The 24536-nt window shown below is 43.7% G+C and overlaps 2 protein-coding genes across 3 annotated transcripts in view; both read right to left on the bottom strand.

Moving 5' to 3' along the window:
- Positions 1-705: 705 nt before the first annotated feature.
- LOC136528210 (exopolygalacturonase-like) overlaps positions 706-24536 on the bottom strand; it is a 269570-nt gene continuing 245739 nt past the window's right edge. Inside the window, exons 3-4 of the mRNA XM_066521140.1 lie at positions 2138-2497; positions 706-900 (exon numbers count right to left, since the gene is read on the bottom strand). Of these exons, the coding sequence (XP_066377237.1) occupies positions 706-900; positions 2138-2497 (555 nt within the window). The remainder of the gene's footprint in view (positions 901-2137; positions 2498-24536) is intronic.
- LOC136528219 (ubiquitin) lies at positions 19416-20375 on the bottom strand. Of its 2 annotated transcripts, none has more exons than XM_066521150.1 (2): positions 20238-20375; positions 19416-19922 (listed from the first exon to the last, which is right to left on the bottom strand). In XM_066521150.1, the coding sequence occupies exon 2, from the start codon at positions 19920-19922 to the stop codon at positions 19689-19691; it is 234 nt and encodes a 77-aa protein (XP_066377247.1). In that variant the 5' UTR covers positions 20238-20375; the 3' UTR covers positions 19416-19688. The 2 variants fall into 2 exon arrangements, with proteins under 2 accessions (XP_066377247.1, XP_066377248.1); XM_066521151.1 differs by having other exon boundaries at positions 19416-19965; positions 20238-20329.

Consider the following 24536-nt stretch of genomic DNA (forward strand, 5'->3'; position numbering starts at 1 on the left):
AATTGAAACATGCGCTTGCAACATGGGGGAGCCCAGGGCTGAGCGATTCCAACCATCTGTGTCGGAACCAGCACCGCGCGCGAGCACCACCCATCGCTAGCAGCACCGAGCTTGGCTCGGGCGGGCGGGCGGCGCGCGTGATGGGCGGAAGCGAGCGGCACAGGATGGGTGCGCGGCGTTCGGACGGGAAGGCCATGACCGGAGAAGGCCGCCGCGTTGGAGAAGGCCAGCGGCGGACAGGCGGCGCGGTGGATGCGCCCACGGCGGTCGCATGCGTGCGGCAGTGGGGAAAGAAAATGTCAGCGTGTTTTTAATTTTTTAGAAAAACCGTGTCGTACTGAAGGTGGAGTGGGGAAGGACTGGCCGGGAAACAAGCCGTCTGGACCGAACACGCCTTCACGGATGGCCGTGTGTTCCAGCATTATCGGTTATCAGGAAACAGCAAAAAGAAACAACAAACTGGAAATGACAGACATCTAGATAAACACGGTCAAAGAATCAAAGCTCACTTCACAACGCATCGGAGCTAAGCTACCTTAGTCCTTAGGTACACCAGGTTGGAGAACACATTAACATATCGCAACAGAAAATCATATCGCACGCGCGCACGCGCTCACCGTCCCGCGCGCACATCGCTCGCGGCCAGCAGGCCACGCGCGAAAAAAAATCGTCGGCTGCCAGCTAGGTGCAGGGCTTGGGGAACTGTTAGCCGACGTACTTGGCCGTGGCGTTCTCGCACTTGGCCGACGTGCCGCCCTGCCCCATGTACGTGAGGTCCACGTCCTGCAGCACCAAGCCCTGGCACGGCACGCCGCACCGGAGCATCACCGCCACCGGCGTCGTCGTCGTGCCCTTGATGTTCTTGAACTGGATGTCCTGGAGCGTCACCCCGGACACGTAGGGGCTGTTTGGATTGAACCCTGGGAGTGAAGTGCCTCGCCTGTAGCCTGCCGGAGAGCTGCCTGCACCTTATTTGGTTGCAGCCCTGGTGACCTGCCTGTCCCAGGCATCGCCGCCAGGCTCAGGCGCATGAAAATGGTCGCCTGGCTGCCGCTGCTTCCTTGCCTGATTAGTTACCTTGCATTAGCTATTTAATTAAGGTATACGTGCACCTGTTGAACTCTGGATTCCTTTTTAGCTAGCTATATCAAGTATCCGTGACCAGTTAAGATGCAATGAAAAAAATCATCATATATTAATGGTACTTATTTTTCATCGAATTATGTAAATACTTTTATGTTAAATATATGTACAAGAGTCATTTAGTTAGATTTTTTTTCAATCTTACTAACTAAAAAAGATAAGGTAATCTATACCATACGTAGTGAGTCACAGTGTATACTAATCGTATGTACTAATAAAAATTAAAAATGTTGTATCGATACTGTGCACATTTTGTCACACAAAGATTAGTATGCAAAATACAATTATTTAATTTAATGTAAATAAATAAATATTTTACTGTTCATAACCATTATTTTTTCCAAATCCAGATTAAGATTTCTTATATTGATTACTTATTTTTTATTTATCCTCACATTATTTAATCAAAAGTATTAAAATCATATATTATACTAAAAGACATAATTTATCAATATATTTCCTATTTAATCTTATTAAACGTGATTATCTAATATTAAACACGGACAACAATAATTTACTAAATTATATATTTTGGTTAATCAGATTATGAAAATACATGTTAACTATACAAAGATAAATAAAAAACACATTAATTTAAGCATATTATAAATTAAAAAACTCACTTATCTGTTTTTATTTTGTCACCGTATGTTTATTTGTGTATATTTGAGGTATTATTAATTAAGAAAATGAATTAATTACCTCTCCAGCAGATAAGAAAACACATGATCTCTATTCATTAGCTTTCTCAGGCCAGGCATCTAACCAAACGAATAACTCTCAACTTGCCTGGCCAGGCAGATTCTCTCAGAATTCCAGGCAACTCTCAGGCAACACTTTTCTCCAGGCAAGTCATCCAGGCTTCCAACCAAACATGCCCGTACTGCATGCAATGCGCGCGAGCAACATTTTTTCACAAGCACATGAGATGTAGTCACCAATGGCGGCGACATGGCGCGCCACGACGTCGTACACGTATAGAGCATGCAGGTACCTTGTGCTCGCAGTTGTAGTAGGGGCAGTACATCTGGTCGATGATGATGGGGTTCCGGACGTCCTCCATGAGCAAGTTCTCGAAGAGCATGTGCGCGGCGCTGCTCTTGATGGGGGAGTTCTCCCACGTCTTGATGCGGACGTCGTTGTGGGTGCCGGTGAAGACGACGTCGCGGACGTGCACCCGCGTGACGTCGCCCTCGCCGGCGTACCGGCCGAGGCTGCCGACGCTCATGCCGTGGCCCGGGCCGCACCGGACGCGTGCCACGTCCACGCCGTCGTTTCCCTGGCCGATGGAGATGCAGTCGTCGCCCGTGCCGATGCGCGCGTCCGTGATGGACATCCCGGCGCTGCGCTCGATGTGGATGCCGTGTCCGTGTTGGGGCCGTCGGGCGGCGCGCTGATCCGGAGCCCGCTCATCCGGACGTTCTTCGCCTGCAGCAGCGCGATGTGGAAGAACTTGGGGTTCACCGACGTCACGTCGCGCACCGCCGTGTTCCGGCTGTTGACGACCCGCACGCTCTGTGCATGTATGCATGCATGACAGACGGTCGATGGCTTGTCAGTCGTCAGAGGCCCATGCATCTTTCGGAGACGGACAAGAAGAAGAAGCTAGTAGCTGCGTGCTTACGGTGGGCAGGACTTTGCAGTCCTTGCGGAAAGGGCACTCGTTGAAGGGCCAGGACGCGGCGCCCTGTCATCTCATATCTGCATATATAAAAATATAGTGTGAGGATATATAATTTATATATATACATGTAGCTTTATATATACACACTTTAATAGTAGAAAATAATCACACTTATAGACAATAGCAGCTAATGAGATTTTTGTCGAGAGAGTCCAGGTGGCATAGTTGGTGTAATTCTGAAAACTCGACATATATAACGTCATCTGCACGGAAGTAATGTTGGTTTCTAACTCTGACAGAAATAAAGGTCTCTCCCCGTTCACACACCGCCATGTATCACTTGTTTAGCAGGTACATTTGCGTACCCAGTTCACCTAAGGCCTCAAGGTTGTATAGACTCTTTCCATGTTCAAATTTTTTCCAAGAATCCACTTTCAGAGCAGATGGTCCTTTAGCGTGCACTTGGGCAAGGTCCAAACCGGTATCCTCGTAAAACCGAGTCAGGTCCTCAAAATCGACGTCCAGTACGTCTAAGTTTGAACCATATTCATTACGAATGACAAGAGGGGGGACTGATTATTACGATTGTTGTCCGAGTTGTGCAACACCTTTCCTTGCTCTAGTCTTTTTCTACTTCGCCTCAAATGACTTGGTGAGAGAGCGGTCATAGTCCGATTTTGGCAGGGTCTTTTGAGATTCCCGCTTTTTCTGGTCCACCTTCTTTCTTAGAAGATCTGGAGGTAGGTAGAAGTACGGTTTCTCCGGGTTCTCCCTCGCTTCTCGTTGCTTTCTTACTTTTTCGAAGAAACTGCTCACATCTTTTTGTACTGCATCATTTAATTCCTTTTCACTTTTCTCGTAAGTCAGTTTTTGGGGAATAACTGGATTAGAGGAGGCTTTCTTCTTTGCCGGCTGGTGAGCCAATGACTTCGTTTACGGGACGGACCTCTTAGGAGCTGGTTGCTTCTTGGTCACGAAGGGAGGCGGGGCAGCCGTTGGAGACCTCATTGGAGGTGGCGGCGGTGGCGGCGTTGCATAATCATTGCTCGGAGCACTATGATGATCTGGAGATTGAATAATTAGACTTAGGTTGGCGAAGGCCCTGCTGTGTGAGTACAAAAAAGAATAATTAGGTATAAGAAATATTGTTATTATTAATCATGCATGTCAATAGAAAATTAGTGAAAAAATTGTTTCGTTCACTTTTGTCCGCACCTATTGTCTGGTAGTTGAGGAAGCAGCGGTGGACTAGAGACCCCAGGAATAATGATGTAGCGCTTGTGCCATAGTATGAATGTCTTCTCTGCTTCTCCTAGAGTCTTCTCCCCATCACCTTCTGGAATGTTAAGAGCCAGATCACTAAAACCTTTGTTAACTCTATCCACTGAGATGCTAACATATCCAGGTGGTATTATTGTCCCATGAATTCTTGGTGTCTTGGTAGGATCTAGAGGAGAAAAAACATCGAGAGCCGCCATGATTGTGGCATTCTTTTTTGGAATATGTAGCTCACATGATGTAAACGGTGCAGTGATGTCATCCACGGGGAAACGTAGCATTGCGTCAACTTGATTTGGCAACTCCGTGGAAGCGCAGCTACTTTTCAACTGATCAGGGGGGCTAATATTAATGTTGATTCCTGGATCTGATGCCTGCCTTTGGGCACTCATTGCTATTTGTACTTGCTTTATGATTTCATCCTACATTCTAGCTTGCATGTCTTTTTCGCGCTCCTGTGCTTGAAGCAACGCCTCCCGTGACTCACGAACATATTCCTCCAACCTGCTGATCCACGCAGCATCCTCATCCTTCCTTCTCTGCCGGATTCTGTAGGTATCTCTGTTGTTAGGGAAACCATGCTTCTAAGAAATATTTCGTCCTAAACCTCTCGTTCGGCCACTGTGTTCAGCAGTCCCAATGGCATACGTCAGTTCATCCTTCTCTCTATTGGGCCTGAACGCACCAATAGCTTTAGCTTGTAGAGCATAAGAAAATCTTTGTGTTGCTCTTTCGAGTTTTGGGCCATGAACCAGCTTCTCGGTCTCTAGGTCCAATCTTCCCCCATGAGCGAAAAGCCAATTCTTCGCGCGTTTGGGCCAATTGAGTGATTCTGGTGTGATACCCTTGGCAAGAATGTTCGCTTCCATTTTTTCCCACCTGGGAATGGTAGTCGCGTAGCCACCTGATCCCATGCCATGGTGGTATACCTTCTGTCGGGCATTCTCTTGGTTCCTTCTCACCCATTCCTCACTCTCTTCCGATGTCTTGTACTGCACAAAATCATTCCAGTAGGGCCTCAACTTCGCGAGCGGGCCACTAGTATTGAAATTGGGCGTTAGGTTCTTCTTGACGTATTTCGTGTATAGGGATTTCTTCCAAGTCTAAAATTGTGTGGCCATCTTCTTCATAGACCACTTTTGAACTAGTTCCTTCAATTCATCATCGTTGATAGCATCATAATCATCCGCTTTGCAACGTGAAATGTTGAAGGATATCATCCCAAATTAAATTCTTATCAAGATCAGAGACAAAACTAACATGAGGCTCGTTGATCTTTTGCTTTCATTCACGGGCACTGATCGGAAGTCTGTCCCTTACAAGGCACCCACAATGTTGCACGAATTTCCTTGCATGTGGACCGAGTGGTTCGCCTGTCTCGATATTGAATTCCGATATTATGTAGCGCCCCTCCAATGACTTTTTTGGGCCTCAAATATTTTTGCTTTTCGCCGTTGTGGTCGTCGATCCAGAGGGCTACGTATAAAAAAGAATAAATAAATATCATGTGTACACATAATAGAAGATAGATATTCAAATATATATATATATATATATTATATTCATATATATATATAAATATATATATACCTCGCTAGTATTTTCTTGCACAATATTTTCTTGGTTATCTTCAAGAGCCAGGTATTGACTCCCGTCATCTACATCCTGCTGGTCACCATCGGCAAATTGAGTGCCGGTATTGATAATATCCATCATTTCTTCATCCATGTTGTCTCTCGGGCAGCCATCTAGCTTTTACACCACAAGATATATCTATAAAAAATAAAAACTATATCTATCAAATATCCATCAAATTCTAGCTCAAAAACATGTTTAAATAAATAATCATCCATACTAGTTGACCTTGGTTATGTGATCATCTCGGCGAGCATTTCTCCACCGAACGGCACCGTACTTGGCCACGGAAGAGCTCCGATTCTACGAGAAAGGGAACACGGTCTTTCACGACCGTTGCCGCTCTCCCTCGTAGAATCAAAGCTCCTCCTTGACGTCCATTACCGCTCGGCATAGAACATGCTAGCCGAGATGAACACGGTCCGCAAGTTCAACTAGTACGGATTTTCTACAATTTTCTAACAATTTTCTAAGTTTTTCATTTCATGGAAAAATTGATTCTAAAAAATAAAAGGCGTGATTTCTAAGTATTTCATTTCATGGAAAAATTAATTCTAAGTGACCTGCTCGACATCAACGAGCTCGCGGGCGTTTCATGGAAAAATTAATTCTAAGTGACCTGCTTGATAAAATTAAGAAAAAACACACACTCTCATGACCTCACACATCTTCTAAGATCACGTAAGCTTCCGTACTAGTTGACATTGCTTACGTGATCATCTCGGCGGGCATTTCTCCACCGGGCGGCACCGTACTTGGCCACGGAAGAGCTCCGATTCTATGAGGAAGGGAACACGGTCTTCCACGACCGTTGCCGCTCTCCCTCGTAGAATCAAAGCTCCTCCTTGACGTCCGTTACCGCTCGGCAGAGAACATGCTAGCCGAGATGAACACGGTCCACAAGTTCAACTAGTATGGATTTTCTACAATTTTCTAACTAGTCCACGCCAAGGAGGCGGAGGTATGCCCGCCCGAGTATGAGAACTACATGCCCTGCTGCTACAACATCACGAACGTCGTCGAACGTCTCGGATCTGGGGGCCAGCGTCGTCATAAGCTACCGCGCAAAAAGGAGGAAACGATGAGACACCGGGCCACGCCCGTGCTCCACTGAGCTCGATGGCTCAGCGCAAAATCGCATTACAAGATTGCCGGCACGAGGGCTCGGCACACGCATCCATCTGATTACAAAAGGTTGGAGCAATTAATCCATCATAAACGGATTATATATGGTGGCGGCGGTGGCTCACATCCAAGGTGTCAAACGTGAAGTCCAGCTCCTACAGCCAAAAAACATGTTAGAGACTTAGACTTTACTAAAAAACAGTAATAATCTGTTTCATTACAGGACTGGGAAGCTATCACTATTCCTACAATCAGAAAGAATATTCTAGTCACGGATCACATGCCGATGGTAAATATGGTTGCAGGAAAGCCCATCCATTCGAGCTTTACCTCTTAAGAGCAGTAAGTATGGTTAGGTGAAATCAAATATCGCCATGCTAAAGTAGCATACTAGCTAAATTGTTACCCTCAACCTCAAGTGGCATGGGTGATTGACCGGTAATAACAGTGGTACACGTCTTTGCCATTTAATTTGATCATCGACATGCACATGCAAATACATATTACATAGGGCCAGACACAAGCATAAATATCAGTATGAATTCATGGCCTCAGTTGCCCACATTCTAGCACCAAGGAGCCTAACATATAAATAGAAGTATGCACTAATTGCAAAGGCTACTAGCTAGCACCAAATTGAAGCGATACATTCATTGTGCAATGGCACTGAACGAGTTGGCCATACAATAGCAAGAGAGTGCAGAGGAAGAGGGAGACTGGGCCAAACCTGGAGAAGACGTGTCGTAATAGAGATGCTATGGCCTGCTGCTGATCTTGGAGAAGACTGCGTCTCGTAGATCTAACATAAGAACGAGGGCTTCAAAGTTCAAACATAGCACAGAGAGGAGGATGAAGAAGGGGATGAATTGGAGGAGATAGACACCTCGAAGAACCTTGAACCTCTTGGGGGCGAGGTGGGCCGGGGACAAGGACGACGCAAGGCGTGCGCTGGCCGGCCGGAGAAGAAGCGCGCGTGCGCGTGGGGCCGGTGATAGCGTGCGTGGGTGACGAGGCGAGGCTAGGGTGGTCGCCTAGGGGCGGTGGCGCTGCTGGATCGGATCGATCCGGTGGAGAAGATGAGGTGACGGAGAAGAAGGCTTGGCGGCTACTGGATCCGGTTGGAGAAGAAGGCGGCGGAGACAAAGAGGAAGAGAACTAAGGGAGAATGGCGTGGTTTATAAAGGGGGACATGTAGTCCCCGGTGATTGTTAGAACCGGGACTAAAGGTTCTTTAGTCCCGGGTGATGGTTAGAATTAGGACTAAAGGTCTAACCTTTAGTCCCGGGTGTAGCCACGGCCCGGGAGTAAAGGGGATTTTGGCGGGCCGCGAAAACGCAGCCCATCTTTAGTAGTCCCGGGTGATGGTTAGAACTGGGACTAAAGGTTCTTTAGTCCCGGGTGATTGTTAGAACCGGGACTAAAGGTCTGACCTGGTTGGTCCACCCGGGAGTAAAGGTGGGCTGCAGTTTGGCTTCCCGCTAGTTTGTAGAAGTTTTTCCTTTTTTATATATTTCTTTTATATAAATATGCAGAGAGTTGTTAATTGCCTAGTAAATAAAATATTAGCAAAAAAATACAAAAAGAATTCCGGGACCTAGTTTTGCATTATTGTACATAAGAAAAATCTGTAACCTAAACTCTTTTGTTTTATCGTATAAATATTTAACATAGTGTAAATAATAATCATAATTTTCACCATGCAAAAATGTACTACTTAATTAAAATCATTAAAATTATTGCTTTTCGATAGGAAATTAGTTTTCACATCTTATTGACGTTGATCATTTGTTTTTTCATCACACATTCTCCACAGGAAATCCACCGTCAAGCAAAAAATTCATTTAAATGGTAGAAAATATGAATACACGACAGAAATATGAATACACTATATATATCAAGCGGACACAGTAGTGAACTTCTTTTTAACATATATCCCTTGGTTATGATCACGCCGTAACCATGGAGTGTCCTCATCATTTAGTTGGATGCTTGGGTCTTTGTTCACTGTGATGGGTGGAATTCGGTCATCCTTTTTTATAATCTTCTGATATGTCTGACTTGTCTTCAATTCCGACGATGTTTCTTTTTCCTGAAAGAACTATGTGGCGCTTTGGCTCATTGATTGGGTCGTTGTTGTTTTTCCCTCTCTTCGGTTTTGTAGACATGTCCTTGACATAGAACACCTGATTCACATCCTTGGCAAGGACGAACGGTTCGTCTTTGTACCCAATATTGTTGAGGTCCACGGTTGTCATTCCATACTGGTTGTCGACTGCTACCCCGCCTCCAGTCGCCTTTACCCATTGGCACTTGAACTAAGGTACCTTAAAAGTAGGTGCATAGTTTAGTTCTCATATCTCCTCTATGCGGCCATAATATGTTTGCTTATTTCCATTAGGGTCGGTGGCATCTATGCGGACACCACTGTTTTGGTTGGTGCTCCTTTTATCTTGGGCTACTATATAAAATGTATTTCCATTTATCTCGTACTCTTTGTATGTGAGGATATGCCATGATGGCTGCCTAGCCAACAAATATAGTTGCTCATCAATACTCTCATCACCCTGATATTCTTTTCGCAACCAGTCGCTAAAAGTTTCCATGTGCTGACGCGTAATCCAAGCTTTAGACTTCCCTAGAAACTCGGATCAGAGAAACTCTTTATGTGTCTCAATATACGGATCCACCAAGGAGGAGTTTTGCAGAACTGTGTAGTGTGCTTTATTAAAATAATTGTCCTACATACCAATATATGTTTTCTTCCCTAGTGTCCCCTTTCCACTTAGTCTCCCCTCGTGTCGTAATTCAGGAACACCAATCGGGTCAAGGTCGGGAATAAAGTCAACACAAAACTCAATGACCTCCTCTGTTCCATAGCCCTTAGCGATGCTTCCTTCTGGCCGAGCATAGTTATGAACATATTTCTTTAGGACTCCCACGAACCTCTCAAAGGGGAACATGTTGTGCAGGAACATAGGACCGAGAATGCTAATCTCCTTGACCAGGTGACCTAAGAGGTGTGTCATGATATTAAAGAAGGAAGGAGAGAACACTAACTCAAAGCTGACAAGACATTGAACCACATCATTATGTAGTTTCGCTAGATCCATTAGATCGATTGCCTTCTAAGAAATTGCATTGAGGAATGCACATAGCTTCACGGTGGCTAGACGTACATTTGGAGGTAGAATTCCTCTTAATGCAACTGGAAGCAATTGCGTCATGAGCACATGGCAATCATGGGACTTTAAGTTTAGGAATTTCTTCTCTGGCACATTTATTATACCCTTTATATTTGAGAAGAATCCAGATGGTACCTTGATGCTTGCTAGGCATTCAAACATGCTTTCCTTCTCTTCTTTGCTAAGAGTGTAGCTGGCAGGACTTAAGTAATGGCATCCATCATCTATCTTCTCTGGATGTAGGTTGTCTCGTTCTTTCAAAAATCGCAGGTCCTGTCGTGCTTCAAGTGTGTCCTTAGGCTTCCCATACACACCCATGAAGCCTAGCAGGTTCACACAAAGATTCTTCGTCAGGTGCATCACGTTGATCGCGCTACGGACCTCTAGGACTTGCCAATAGGGTAGCTCCCAAAATATGGACTTCTTCTTCCACATGGGTGCGTGACCGTCGGCGTCGTTCGGAATAGGTTCGCTGCCATGTGCTTTTCCAAATACTACTTTCACATCCTTGACCATATTGAGTACATCCTCACCAGTTCGGTTGCCCGGCTTGGTCTGGTGGTCTGCCTTACCTTTAAAATGCTTGCCTTTCTTTCTTAGGGGGTGATTCGTAGGAAGAAATCGACGATGGCCAAGGTACATGACCTTTCAACATTTTTTCAAGAATATGCCTTTAATGTCATCGAAACAGTGTGTGCATGCATTATATCCCTTGTTTGATTGTCCTGAAATATTACTTAGAGCAGGCCAATCATTGATTGTTACGAACAACAATGCTCGCAGGTCAAAGTGCTCCTGTTTGTGCTTATCCCACACATGTACACCTGGTCTGTTCCACAAAAGTAGAAGTTCTTCAACTAGTGGCCTCAGGTACACATCGATGTCGTTGCCAGGTTGCCTTGGGCCTTGGATGAGCACTGGCATCATAATAAACTTATGCTTCATGCATAACCAAGGAGGAAGGTTGTAGATACATAGAGTAATAGGCCAAGTGCTATGACTACTGCTCTGCTCCCCGAAAGGATTCATACCATTCGTACTCAAAGCAAACCTTAAGTTTTTTGCGTCATTTGCAAACTCCGAGAATTCTCTATCGATTGCTCTCCACTGGGAACCATCAGCAGGGTGTCTCAACATATAGTCTACATTATGGTCTTCTTTGTGCCATCGCAATAACTTTGCATGGTCTTTGTTTCTAAACAGACGTTTCAAGTGTGGTATTATAGGAGCATACCACATAATCTTGGCAGGGATTTTCTTCGTGGGACATTCGCCCTCAACATCACCAGGGTCATCTCGCCTGATCTTATACCGTGATGCATGACATACCGGGCATGCATCTAACTTCCTATACTCCTCGCCACGGTAGAGGATGCAGTCATTAGGACATGCATGTATCTTCTGGATTTCTAATCCCAAAGGGCAGACTACCTATTTTGCTTTGTACGTAGTGACGGGCAATTCGTTATCCTTCGGAAGCATCTTCTTTTGGATTTTCAGTAACTCCCCAAATCCCTTGTCAGATACACCATTCTTTGCCTTCCATTGTAGTAATTCTAGTGTGGTACCTAACTTTTTCTATCCCGCATCACAAGTTGGGTATAGCAATTTCTTGTGATCCTCTAGCATGCGCTCGAACTTGATCTTCTCCTTTTCACTTTCGCATTCTCTTTGTGCGTCATGAATGGCCTGACCAAGATCATCAGTGGGCTCATCTTCTGCCACTACCTCTTCTTTAGCTTCCCCCATTGCAGTATCATTGAAGGCACCATATTCAGCAATAATGTCATCATTGTCCCATTGTTCTTCTTCACCTTCTTCCATTACAACCCCGGTTTCTTCATGCTTCGTTCAACAAATATAGTTTGGCATGAAACCCGACTTCAACAAGTGTGAATGAAGACTCCTTGAGCTAGCATATTCCTTCAAATTCTTACATATGGCACATGGGCAGCACATGAAACCATCGCGTTTGTTTGCCTCGACCACACGTAAGAAAGAATGCATGCCCTCAATGAACTCTTAGGAGCGGCGATCAGCATTGTACATCCAATGCCGGCTCATCTGCATTACATGACATACATACCATATTAAAACCTAGAACATAATTAGTTAATTATACGACATGCATGCCACCACACAAGGTATTAATTTATGAAAGTCTTGCTACAATGTAGACAATCCCAACTACCACTAAAAAACTAAAGCTAAAATGCACTTCAGCAGCATAAGGATTTCATGATCAATCCCAACTAAAACAGACAGATCATGCGTTTGTTCAACGTCTATGGGCTTCTTCCGTAGGATCACTGCCTCATCAGCCGCCGTAGCCGCCTGTGCAAGAGAGTTTTGCACGTGTTCAACATACTCTTCCTCCCAGTACCAGCCTGAACATCCAGTGCCATCCCACTGAAATTAAAACAAAAAATTAGAACTTTAATCACAATCATCATGAAAATAAGTATAAATTAACCATAATCATTAAATGTGACAAAATAACTCACATTGCGATCCGAACACTTGTAGAAGATACGGCCCTTGTTGGGACACTCCTTCCTCACCTGGTACTCCATCACAATCTTCTCCTCACACTTGCCGCATGCAACGAGAGGGAGGTCTGACCTCAGTCGCTTTGGAACTCGATGAGAGGCCGAGGACCCGAAAGCAGTTGACATCTACTCTCTATACTCATTTTTAATATAATATAAATTTCTCATTTTATAAACAAATAAAATTAAAAAATCTCTAAAATTCTCTATATCTCTAAACCATGAAGTGTGCTATGCATGCTAGAAATGAAAGCTGAATACTAGTTTTGAATAACTACTTTAACCTTCCTTCATCCAAATACGCAAACTTTAAAGTGATTTTGAGCTTAAATGGCTTACAAATAAAAAAATCCACCATAAAAAACCACATATATCTAGTCCACAAAATGAGATATGCTACTGATGAAACATGAGAGTATAAAGTTGGTAACCTTTAGAACCGAAGAATCGATGGAGGAATTAAAGAAATCTTGTGATTACCAGCGATGAGGAAGAAGAGAGGCTGGCGATGAAGCAAGAACACTGAGCTCGAAGTGGCTCGGGCTCGAGGAGGAAGAAGGGCTATATAGGGACCTTTAGTCCCGATTGGAGACAGAAACCGGGACTAAAGGTCCCTTTCTAGTCCCGGATGGAGCCTCTGGCCAGGAGTAGACTTTTACTTCCGGTTGGAGGGACCAACCGGGAGTAAAAGTTAACCTTTAGTCCTAGTTGGTAGCTCCAACCAGGACTAAAGGTCCCCTACAGCAAAAGCCTGCCGCAGTAGCCATTGGGCAGGGACCTTTAGTCCCGGTTGGAGCTACAAACCGGGACTAAAGGTCTCTCTAGTCCCGGGCGTGAAAAATACCGGGACTAAAGCCAAATTTTGAGCTGGATCAAAGGTCGTTTCTCTACTAGTGAGCATTGCATGAAATGACATTGTTCAGAGATCAGAGTCAGCAGGTCGAGGATGGATGCATGGAACATGGATCGAAGATGAAGAAAGCTAGTCCAAGTCCAATCCAACCTTGGTGTCGTCATCTACGCCGTTGCCCTTGGCCCTATAGTCCTTCATGTCTACGGTGATGGTGGCCACCCTGCCGGCAGACATGGACGCTAAGAGCGCGACCACGACAAGGAGCAGCAGCAGCCGCACCATCAGCCTATGCAGCTACGCCCTTCGCAGCTCCTTCCTCAACGCAATAGTGCGAAGCCTTTGCAGGCTATGCAGCAACAACGCGACGCGGACAAGCAAAAGGTCAGCGTAGGCAAGGTCAACGACCGCCGGCGGCCGTCCTCAGCCCCAGCATCTGCCACCACAAGCCCCGCATCGGCATTGTCATCGCCGGCGATCTCGACAACGCGGCTGTGATGGTGCTGGCCGCCCACGACGCATCGACGCGAAGGGTGAAGAAGTGGGAGAGGAAAGCCCGCAGGCTATGTGCGCGGCCCGAGGCTGGCCGGGACCGGGGATACACAGCTCACTACGTCAGAATAGTACTTCAGGTTCAAAATACCCCATCACTGTCGGATTTTAAACCGGCACAATCATACCGGCAATGATGAGGGTAAGCTATCACTGACGGTTCCTATAAACTGGCAGTGTTCTTCAATTTCACTGCCAGTTCTTTACACAACCGACAGAGTTCAGTTCCACCAACACTGCCGGTTCATAAGACCACCCGGTAGAGCTCATTTCTACCAACACTGTCGGTTTGTATTTGAACCGGCAGTGTTATCGTACGAATCACTGTCGGTTTGTGACAAGAACCGGCAGTGATGGCTAAGCCAACGTAGCCTAATCGGCAGTGATGTCATGTTCGTATTTTATTATTTTATAATTTATTTTAATTTATATTTTTTCGTGAAATCGGATTTCGCTTTATATATGCTACTTAGACGACAGGTCCATCAATATTAAACATTACAAATGTTACAGTTACAATTCAAATATTCTTATCAAGATCTCGATCCCTCAAAATAAAAAACAAATGTTCTCGGACTTCACAGATTGTGCAATGCTTCTCGAACTTCTTACAATAATCTGACGAGCCGCTCTAGGCCATACTGGTCCTTGAACTTCATGGATTGTGCAATGGAAAATACTCCATCTTTTTTCAATGTCTCAGCTAAGATGAATTTTGCCAGCTCCGATTGCAGCGCGACGATCTCCATGTCTAACAGTCTTTAATTTTGTGGTTATATTTCTTGCGCTGTCGTTCAAAAAAGATGATATCCAAAGAGAAATCAGTAAATCATTTTGTTGAATGATTAACAGACATAAATGAAATGGGGATTATACACACCAACTTATCGGCTTCTTTCGATTTCCCGCCGATGTAGCGAAGCATTGCCCATATTATATAAACCCCGCATTCATTGTTTCTCGCCGACTGTTTTAGGTACTTCTCCTCCATTTCGACAACCTTGAATGGGACCTGCATCCCACCGATATATTTTCTTTTCGGACACTGAGCAACATTAAAAGGAGAAACGTTAGAAAGTAGTATGTGTGATTAGAAAATAATATGTTATTAGGATCGCTTACTAATTCAGTACTGCCACCAGTGCATCTAGATGATGAAATGGTTTTTTTTCGAGTCCCATACCTCGATCAAATTTTTAGCAAGATTAACACAAATGAAGACGAAATGGTGGCTGCAATCACAGAATCCTAATTATCGAATAATCTGAACAAAAAAGCATAAAATTAAAAGCCGAGAACGCATACTCGTAGTTGTAGGCAAAAAGTATGTGGGTTTTGTTCTTCATCTTGAATTCGTCGAAAACAGCAATCAATCTATGTTTCAGGTCTTCCACGTCACATCCATGGAGGTCTAGACATGTCTTCTCATTGACTCGCAAGGAGTCCAAGAAGCCTATGTTATCCCATTTGCTTTTTAGAATACAAAATTTTGCTATACACCTATATAAAATCATGGGAATTGCTCAAAAGTTAACAATTTATGTTCCGAGAGAGTAGTTAATTATAATATCGTACGTGTAGGGTACTTACATAGTCCACAACGTCAACATTTGTGTATCGAGAGAGCGTTTCTGTTATAGCTGGAATAAGCACTCCCACTCGACATCGAATTTCTCTTCTTCAGGATAATTAAAAACATGTGGCGAACGGATAATAACCTCAAAATAAAAGTCCTCCGTCTCTATTGTTTGAGCCATGTAATATTCATGCAACTGGCGCATATATGTTGTCAAATTTTTATACTCGTGATCAGAAAACAAAAGATTGCCCCTTTCATACTTCATTGCCGGTGTTGCTATCCCTTGTACATCATAATAGATGGTCGTGGCCTCTTCCATGGTTAATTCGGGGTTGTCTTTGACGAACTTCTGTATCTTCCTTAAATCTTTATTGTGTATTTCATCGGCTCTTGTTGTAGCATACTGATTCTGTGTTTACCTTTTGAATTTGGACTTCAACAAAAACGAAGGCACTGAGGCACAGAGATTGAAGAAACTAATACAATCTTCCTTCGAGATATATGCTGTAAAAGACGCGGCTCAGCTCGGGGGTCCAAGTCGAACCGCCCCCGCTCGCCCACCTGCCCACGTACGTTGACGTTGCCCAAGCCGACGCGGGGTTGCCAAGGGCACCCGCTGGCGCGCTGTCGCCTGTGTGCCCCCCACAAAATCAAATCCCCTTCCGGTGCACCGCGATGGAATCTGACCCTTTGCTATCAAGCCGGCAGTGAAAGTGGTGCTGGCGAGTGGCGACATCGCCCAACACACATGCACGTGTTTCGTCAAGAGGGATGATAGAATTACAGGTCCATGACCAAGAGTGAGGAAGAATCCACAAGAGACGATAGTTGACGATTCCTGGCCATGATCAAGAGTTGAGTTTCCATCCTCAACATGACCCGCTGCACCACAGCCACTGCCCACTGCTCACTACTAGAAACAAGGCATTTGCCGAGTGCAAACTGCTTTGCCGAGTGTCAAAAATCGGGCACTCGGCAAAGACCTTCTTTCAAAATCTATATGAAAGTTAAAATCTTGGATATTGAAATTTGAAATTTAAAATTATCAAACAATCTTGGATATTGATATAGTCTATATGAAAGTTATAGTTCTCAATACGATCTACAACTTTATAGTTGAAAAGTTTTTTGTTTGAAGTCATTTAGTGTCCCAAATTTTAATTTTAAATTTCAATTTTCAAAATCTATAAACACACAATAATATTTTGGGACCATAAACAGTTTTAATTCAAAAAACTTTTCAACTACAAAGTCATAGATCGCGTCGAGGGCTTCAATTTTGATATAAAGTTTGTCTCCATTCGAGTTCATATGAAAAAGTTATGAATTATTTTTTGATATAAAGTTTTTAGATCACCTTGTTTTGACTCAGATGAGACTCAAAACTAAGTTTAGGGACCGGGGTGACACAACTAAACAAGTTTGAGGACCTAAATGGTCGATTTACAAGTTTAGGGACCCGGATGACATAGCCGAACAAGTTTAGGGACCGAGATGACACAGATGAACAAGTTTGATGACCTAAACGGTCGATTTGCGAGTTTAGGGACCGGGATGACACAGCGGTACAAGTTTAGGGACCGCTGGTGCACTTTACTCTCTTTTTTCATAATGCTGGGAGACGCTTCATTCATGGGCCGCGCGACGCTAGCCAAGACTCCCCGCTCCTCCATTTCTAAATGAAAAAATCCATTTGTCCATGTATTCGTTCATATCCACTCACGTACTCGTTCTTATCCGCTCACTTGCTCCTGTCCGCTCGCCTACCGCCTCCATCGCTCGGCTACTGGCCCAGCCCGGCGCAGCGCGTGACTACCTCCGCCCCTGCCAGGCCACTTTGGCGTGCCGTCACCTCCATCTCCCGCCGCGCCCCCATCTCCCACCGCGCCATGCCCGTCCTCCGCCGCGCGTAGGGTGTGCTGGCCCAGGGCGCTGAGTAGGTGCTCGCCGAGGGGTGCTCGCGCGCAATGCGTAGGTGTTCACCCAGGCCACCGAGCAGGTCCTTGCCCAAGGGCGCATCGACGAACTCCATGCGCCGCGGTGGCATTGAGCTCCGCAATTCTTGCAAGCAGCAAGGTGACATTGTGCGATGAAAACACTTGTTAAAGAGTATGTTTCAAGTGTTTCAGATGTTTCATCTGGATGTTGCAAGTGTTTCATATGGATATTGCAAAAGTAGATCGGGATGTTGCATACGTTACCATGGCTATACACATATGCTGTAAGTATGATTTTCAAATGTTTCAGCTGTTTTTCATCTAGATGTTGCATGTTTTTATCTGGATGTTGCATATGTTGCAGTGGCTATACACGTATGTTGTAAGCTTATGTTCTAAATATTTTATCCGTTTCAGACATGTGTTGCAAGTGTTTTAGGTGGATGTTGCATATGTTGTAGGATTATACACATATGTTGCAAATGTATGTTTCACCTTGTTTCAGTATGTTGCAACAGGTGCTGCTCCCCACGCGCTCTGACACGTGGGCAAGCACGCGCTGCACCACCAGGCGTGGTCCCCATGGTGGAGCATGTGGTCGGCTCAACACATGTGCATGTGCGTTGTGCGTGCTCCCTCCCTCTCTCTCGCACTGGGGCACGTGCGTTGTGCTTTCTCTCTCTCTCTCTCTTGCATTGGGTTAGTGAGCAGTGATCCCTCTCTCTCTCTCATGCAGCTAGGGTCTCTCTCGCATTGGGCACGCGCGTTGTGTTCCCTCTCTCTCGATGCAACTGGGCGGGCAGGAGAAGGTGTGGGGCGCAACAGCTAGAGAAGGCGTGGGGTGCAGCAACAGGAGAAGGCGCGTATTTCAAAAAAGCGGAGAAGGCACGTATTTCAAAAAAAGCAAGAGGAGGCGCGGGGGCCATGCACAAGCATCCGGACGCAGGTTCGTTCGGACGTTTGGGCACTAGCATAGCCGTTTTTTTTTGTTGTTTTCTATTCTACTTGTGCTCCGAATACAAGTGTACTTGCGCAGATGAATTCCTTTGGAAACTTATACTTGCCTGAATGTTGTTCTCCCTTCTATGTGATCTGAATACAAGTTTTTTTTTGTTCTCTCTTCTATTTGTGCTCTGAATAAGTGTACTTGCGCACATGAATTGCTTTGGAAACTTATACTTCCCTCAATGAATATCAATGAAAATATGTTTGGTTGGTGCCCTGAAATGGCAACATGGAATATTTGTGCTCTGAATAAGTGTACTTGAGGAAACTTATACTTCCCTAAATGAATATCAATGAAAGTGGAAATGAAAATATGTTTGGTTGTTGCCCTGAAATGGCAACCTGTGTATATGAAAATATGTTTGGTTGGTGCCCTCAAATGGCAACATTTGGAATTGGTTATCGCTCTTTACTAAAAAAATTGAAAAATTAATCTAAGAACTAATGAAATTCATTTGGATTAGCAATGGATTCAGCTTTATACTTTCTCAGTTCCAAATTATAAGTCGTTTTGACTTTTTTGATACATCCATTTTGCTATGAATCTAGATAAATAATATGTCTACATATATAGCAAAATAGATGAATCAAAAAAGTCAAAACGACTTATAATTTGGAACGGATGGAGTATTAAAAACTGCCACGGATCGCTGATGTTGCAGGTGCCTAACAAAACAAGCCGACTCGCTGGTGTGCCTAAACAACAAAACAAGGCACGACTCGCTGGTGCTTTTGTTCTAGGGGGGCTGCTGCTTTGGAACTGCTTTGGAAAGAAAGGTTCAATTGCAGGAGCCTAAACAAGCCACAACTCGCTAGTCTTATTGTTTAGTGGCTGCTGCTTTGGAAAGAAAGGTGTATGCAACTGTACGTTCAATGGTAGGACGCTCGCGGAAATGAAAAACGCAATGACAATCAGCAAAAAGGTAACATGGATCAGAAAATATACAGAAGAAAAATATGGCAAACCAGACTTAGCTTATTACTCCAAATTGTTACAGCAAAATAAGTGCTGCATAACGTGCTCAGAAACACAGCCACGAGCCCACGACCCCACATTCTGAAGAAGAAACGACCTAAGATAAAGTCTGGCAGGCCTCACACAGAACGAAGAAACAACCTAAGACCTAAGATAAGACTGAGGCCTCTCGTAACGAAGAAACGACCTAAGACGAAGACTGGCAGACGGCAGGACACTCAACCAGTTCCCATCGCGATCAGATCAGATCAGATCACTGACCACCACGGAGGCGGAGGACAAGGTGGAGGGTGGACTCCTTCTGGATGTTGTAGTCGGCCAAGGTGCGGCCATCCTCCAGCTGCTTGCCGGCGAAGATGAGGCGCTGCTGGTCCGGAGGGATGCCCTCCTTGTCCTGGATCTTAGCCTTGACATTGTCGATGGTGTCCGAGCTCTCAACCTCCAGAGTGATGCTCTTGCCGGTGAGGGTCTTAACGAAGATCTGCATCTGTTGAATCGAATTCAAAGAACCAAAGGGTCTTAACGAAGATCTGCATTTGTTGAATCGAATTCAAAGAACCAAATATTATTTGGCAATGCCAACGGATGGAAACTATAACGATCTACGAAAAGTATCATCGGCAATGAATCTGTTGAACTGAATTGAAAGAACCATATATTAATTGACAATGCCAACCGATTGAAAGTAGAACGATCTACGAAAAAGAATCATCAACTATCATATCACGATTCACAACCTCATTGGAAATAGTCCTAGAAATCAAACACGAAGAGATTAGAGATCGATCGACAACTCGCATACCTTGAATGAACGCGAAGAAGATGTCACAACTCGCGAGGAGAGAAACGAGATCGGAAACGTCGGGGGCTTGGATGGAGACACAAGGAGTGGCGACCCTGGATATTTATACTAGCTAGCGAACCCTAGCCAGGCCTTGGCGTGCGCGCCGTGGACTCGTTCAGTCGTTTGGGAGTTGGGACGGCGCCTAGGCATGCGGGATTCCGCGCGAGATCACCGGGATCGATTGCCCCTTCTGACCTCTTCGCCATTAAGAAACGAACGGGCCCAAACCCAAGGAGGCAGAAGGAGGCTGTGTAGTTGGGCCGATCCTGGGCCAGATCCAGCTTGGAAGGCCCCCCCGTACGAAGAAGACCTCACGCCCGTATAGAGACTAGATAGGCTAGAAGAGCCGTGGACGAATTTGATTTGACGAACATTTGCGTGGACGCCTTCGCCATTTTCCGTCCACTAGTATAATGCCCGTGCTAATGCAACGGATTTATCTTGGAGATGTACATGAAAACAATAAAAAAAAATTTAATACTTCAACTTTTACACGATAGTATAATGCTCGTGCTAACGCAACGGATTTATCTTAGAGACGCACATGAAAACAAAAAAAAAATTCATACTTCAACTTTTACACAATATCTTTGAGGATGTATACAATCCAGGAAACTAAGAAGTTATAGTAAAGTTTTTTCTCGTATAACCATTTAAGTTACATTCTGTCTAAGTCCTTAATCATGGCTCGAAGATCTTCAGGAAAGTTGTCAAAACATTCGTTTGCATGGCTCTTAAGAATGTCCCCCAAAAATTCCATCCTCAGTGAATTTGATAGCTGTACATAGTAGATATAATAAGTTAAGTTATTAATTTTGTATGTAGTGTACGGAATATAGTTAGAGAATATATGCTTACAGTGTTGATCGGTGGCAATCTTACACCATCCCATGACTTCATGAAATTGTATACAAAGAAGCCTCCTAATTTCTTGGAGATTAGCATTTGTTTAATTTATTGTACATAAATCAAATAACTATTTTGTGATAATAAGAAAGAAGAAACATATTATAGGTGATTACCAGTCTTTATGTTTTGGAACTTTTGTAACACATGCAGGGAATATTCGCTTCCAGTAATAAATATTACCGTCCCACTTAGAATTTATCAGTTTCATAGCGAGACTGAACCTTTTAGCGATAGTGTGAAATGTAGCTATACATGACATGATTTGATCAAAACCCTTGTAACAAACATCATCTGGGAGTGGACCCATAATGTGCACAGTTTTCTTTTGCATATCCATTATGAATAAAGTATATAGTCCATCTCAGTAATATGGCAGTAAAATCTAAAAACATAGACATTTAATATAAGTGTTTAAAAAAAGTATAATACATATAAATAAAATATAAAGGAGTACACTGAACATATCTTACATTGCTGCAATCTTTAATTTTGTATTCCATGTTAGGCCAGCACTCGAGCACTTTTGCCAGTTTCTTGTGGTCTAGATTGCCACAACATCGCAGATCTCGTCCAAACTGGGTTATGGACTGTTGATTTTACAAAATTTATAAGTATTTAATTAATTATAGAATTAAGAATTAGATGAACTTATAGAAAACTGGAGATCCATAAAGTGGTATTTTTGTTTTTGATTCTTCGTCAACAAGAATTTGTTCTGCGCAGCCATCCGAATTACTAAATTGAAGCAATCATGATCCATCTCTTTATTCTCATCTAAAATATCTCTAATGTTTCTTGCATTTAAAGAAATTGGACAGCCACTACTTTACTCTACCTGAAGGTAATACATATATATACAATATAAAGAAATTAGACAGCCACTAAAATATCCCCAGACGGAGAGACCGGCTGGGGGCATGGCCCCGCACTATGCCGTACGTCTACGTGTCTTTAGTATTTTTAAGAAAAAAATGTATACAATAGAAAGGACCAAGATATTCTTGCACAATATGAGATTTAAACATGGAATTAAGATGCCGTCTAAATCTGTTCTTCGTCAGTCGTGCCACTGGATCAGCATAAGAATGCATCTCGAGATAATATAAAGCCTTGACTTGATCTCTGCTCCCAGAGGGCTTTGCCGAAGCAGTCTCTCCGTCTAAGTAGTTCAGTTTATGCTGATGGATGCAAACCAGTACATAAATATATCACTGGGAAAAAAATATTTGGTCAACAAATCCATGGTCAACGTTTCAGTTGTACGGTTGCCCTCGTCGTAACAGCTCCTGACACCTGTCATTCATAAATCATATACCCATCAGTAAAACTCGCAAAGAGCAAGCAATGGCAGCGGCGATCCTGGTGCTGCAGGCCGAGCAGCATCCAGCAGGCGATCACTGAAAACTCAGATCACTAAAGTATCAAATAATGTGAAAAAACAGAATTAAACAATGAAAAATTCACCTCTCAGTTCCAGCTAAACAAGAGCCGGTATTAATGTATATCACTTTTGAATAGCACCATAACCCACTTGAAGACCTTCGAGTATCTCTGTCATATAGCCATACATGCTGCTCGTCACTGTCTCTCAAATCAAATATCATGAGATGAAGGGAACATAAAAGCATATAGGACATTACTTATCACCTTGTCACCATTGCAGGACATCTTTATACACTATATTTTTGGTGCACTTCCCTGTTGGATCTAATTCCTTGTTTGGTTTGGCCAATATTCTTGTTGTTTGCCTGGACACACCCCTCGACAAGGCAACATAGAGCTGCCCATGTGAGAACACTGGCTCTGGAAGATAGATCCCAACATGTGGGATGGTTTGCCCCTGAGCTTTATTTATTGTCATCGCAAAGCTCAAACGAATTGGGAATTGCTTCCTTTTCATCTTGAAAGGAAGTGAAATATCATCTGATGGAGACAGGGATTCTAGGTATGAACACCCTTTTCCCTTCATGTTGCCCACCAACTATTTCTGCATCAATTGCATTGTCTTGGGATGCTCTAACCATTAGTCTTGTTCCATTGCACAAGCCATTGTTAGGATCAAGATTACGGAGAAGGATCACAGGGTAGTTGGTTTTTATTTTGAGCTCATGTGGGGGGAGACCATTTGGAGTGATGGAGTTCAAGAAGTCAATAGGATAGTTATTCCTTGAGTCATCATCAACAGAGTCGAAGCTATGATAAACCTTTTCCTCACCTGGAAATTTGTCAATCATACTTGCATTTAGCTGATCCACATGTTCATTAGTGGTAGACAGGATGGCACGTTTGCTCATATAAGCTGATGATCTTGCATTTTTCTCAAGTGATGGGAAGACTTCTTGAATGAGCTTGTTTACCGATTCTTCGTTGTTAGTATACTCAATCAAAATATCATCTGGAAGACGGACATAATCATCTCCAATTGTCTCTTCAGTTCCATTCCCAATTCTAAGGAGGTAATCTGCAAACCATGGGTCAGACTGAGCCCTCATGTTTCGTGACAATCGTATCTTCCTTATTCTTTCCCACAAATAAGATCGTTGCAATGTAGCATCTGTTACCTGTGCTCTTGTCCCACGTGGTACCACAGGTAGCACCTGTCTAAAATCTCCACCAAATACCATAACCTTTCCCCCAAATGGCAAACAAGAATTCATAACATCCTAGAGGGACCTATCAAGACACTCCACTGCTAGCCGCTTTGTCATCGCTACTTCATCCCAGATAATCAAGGATACCGTACGTAGTAACTCTGCAGTGCCACTTTGCTTTGTGAAGGTGCATGTGGTATTGTTAGCAAGCTTAATTGGGATTTTGAACCTTGAGTGTGTTGTGCGTCCTCCAGGCAATATGGACGCCGCAATACCTGAAGTTGCAGTTGCAATGGCAATTAATCCCTCTGAGCGCACTCTACCAAGAAGTGTCTTATATAGGAATGTCTTTCCTGTTCCTCCTGGACCATCCACGAAAAACACTTGGCTCTTCTTATTCAGTACACAATTTAATATTTCATCAAATCCTTCTTGTTGTTCCTTGTTAAGAGAAGCATATATATCCAAATGTTCTTGGTCGACAGGCACATCCAGTTCCTCCCTAACCTCTTTCATAATGTCATTGTTAAATTCATCTGCTTGACACAAGAAAATGATAATGGAATAAGTAAATAAATATATGGAATAAGTAAATAATATATGAAATAGTTACTGTATTGACATCCAGATATTAAAGTATTACAATTATGTATTTTACCAGACAATAAAATATTTTTTAGAATAATATTAATGCTGAAAATATTACCCATATTATTTAGCTCAGGTAGATCATAATTCCTTATATCCTTTCCCATTG

This window comes from Miscanthus floridulus, chromosome 19, assembly GCF_019320115.1.
Source record: "Miscanthus floridulus cultivar M001 chromosome 19, ASM1932011v1, whole genome shotgun sequence".
NCBI classification, from domain to species: domain Eukaryota; kingdom Viridiplantae; phylum Streptophyta; class Magnoliopsida; order Poales; family Poaceae; genus Miscanthus; species Miscanthus floridulus.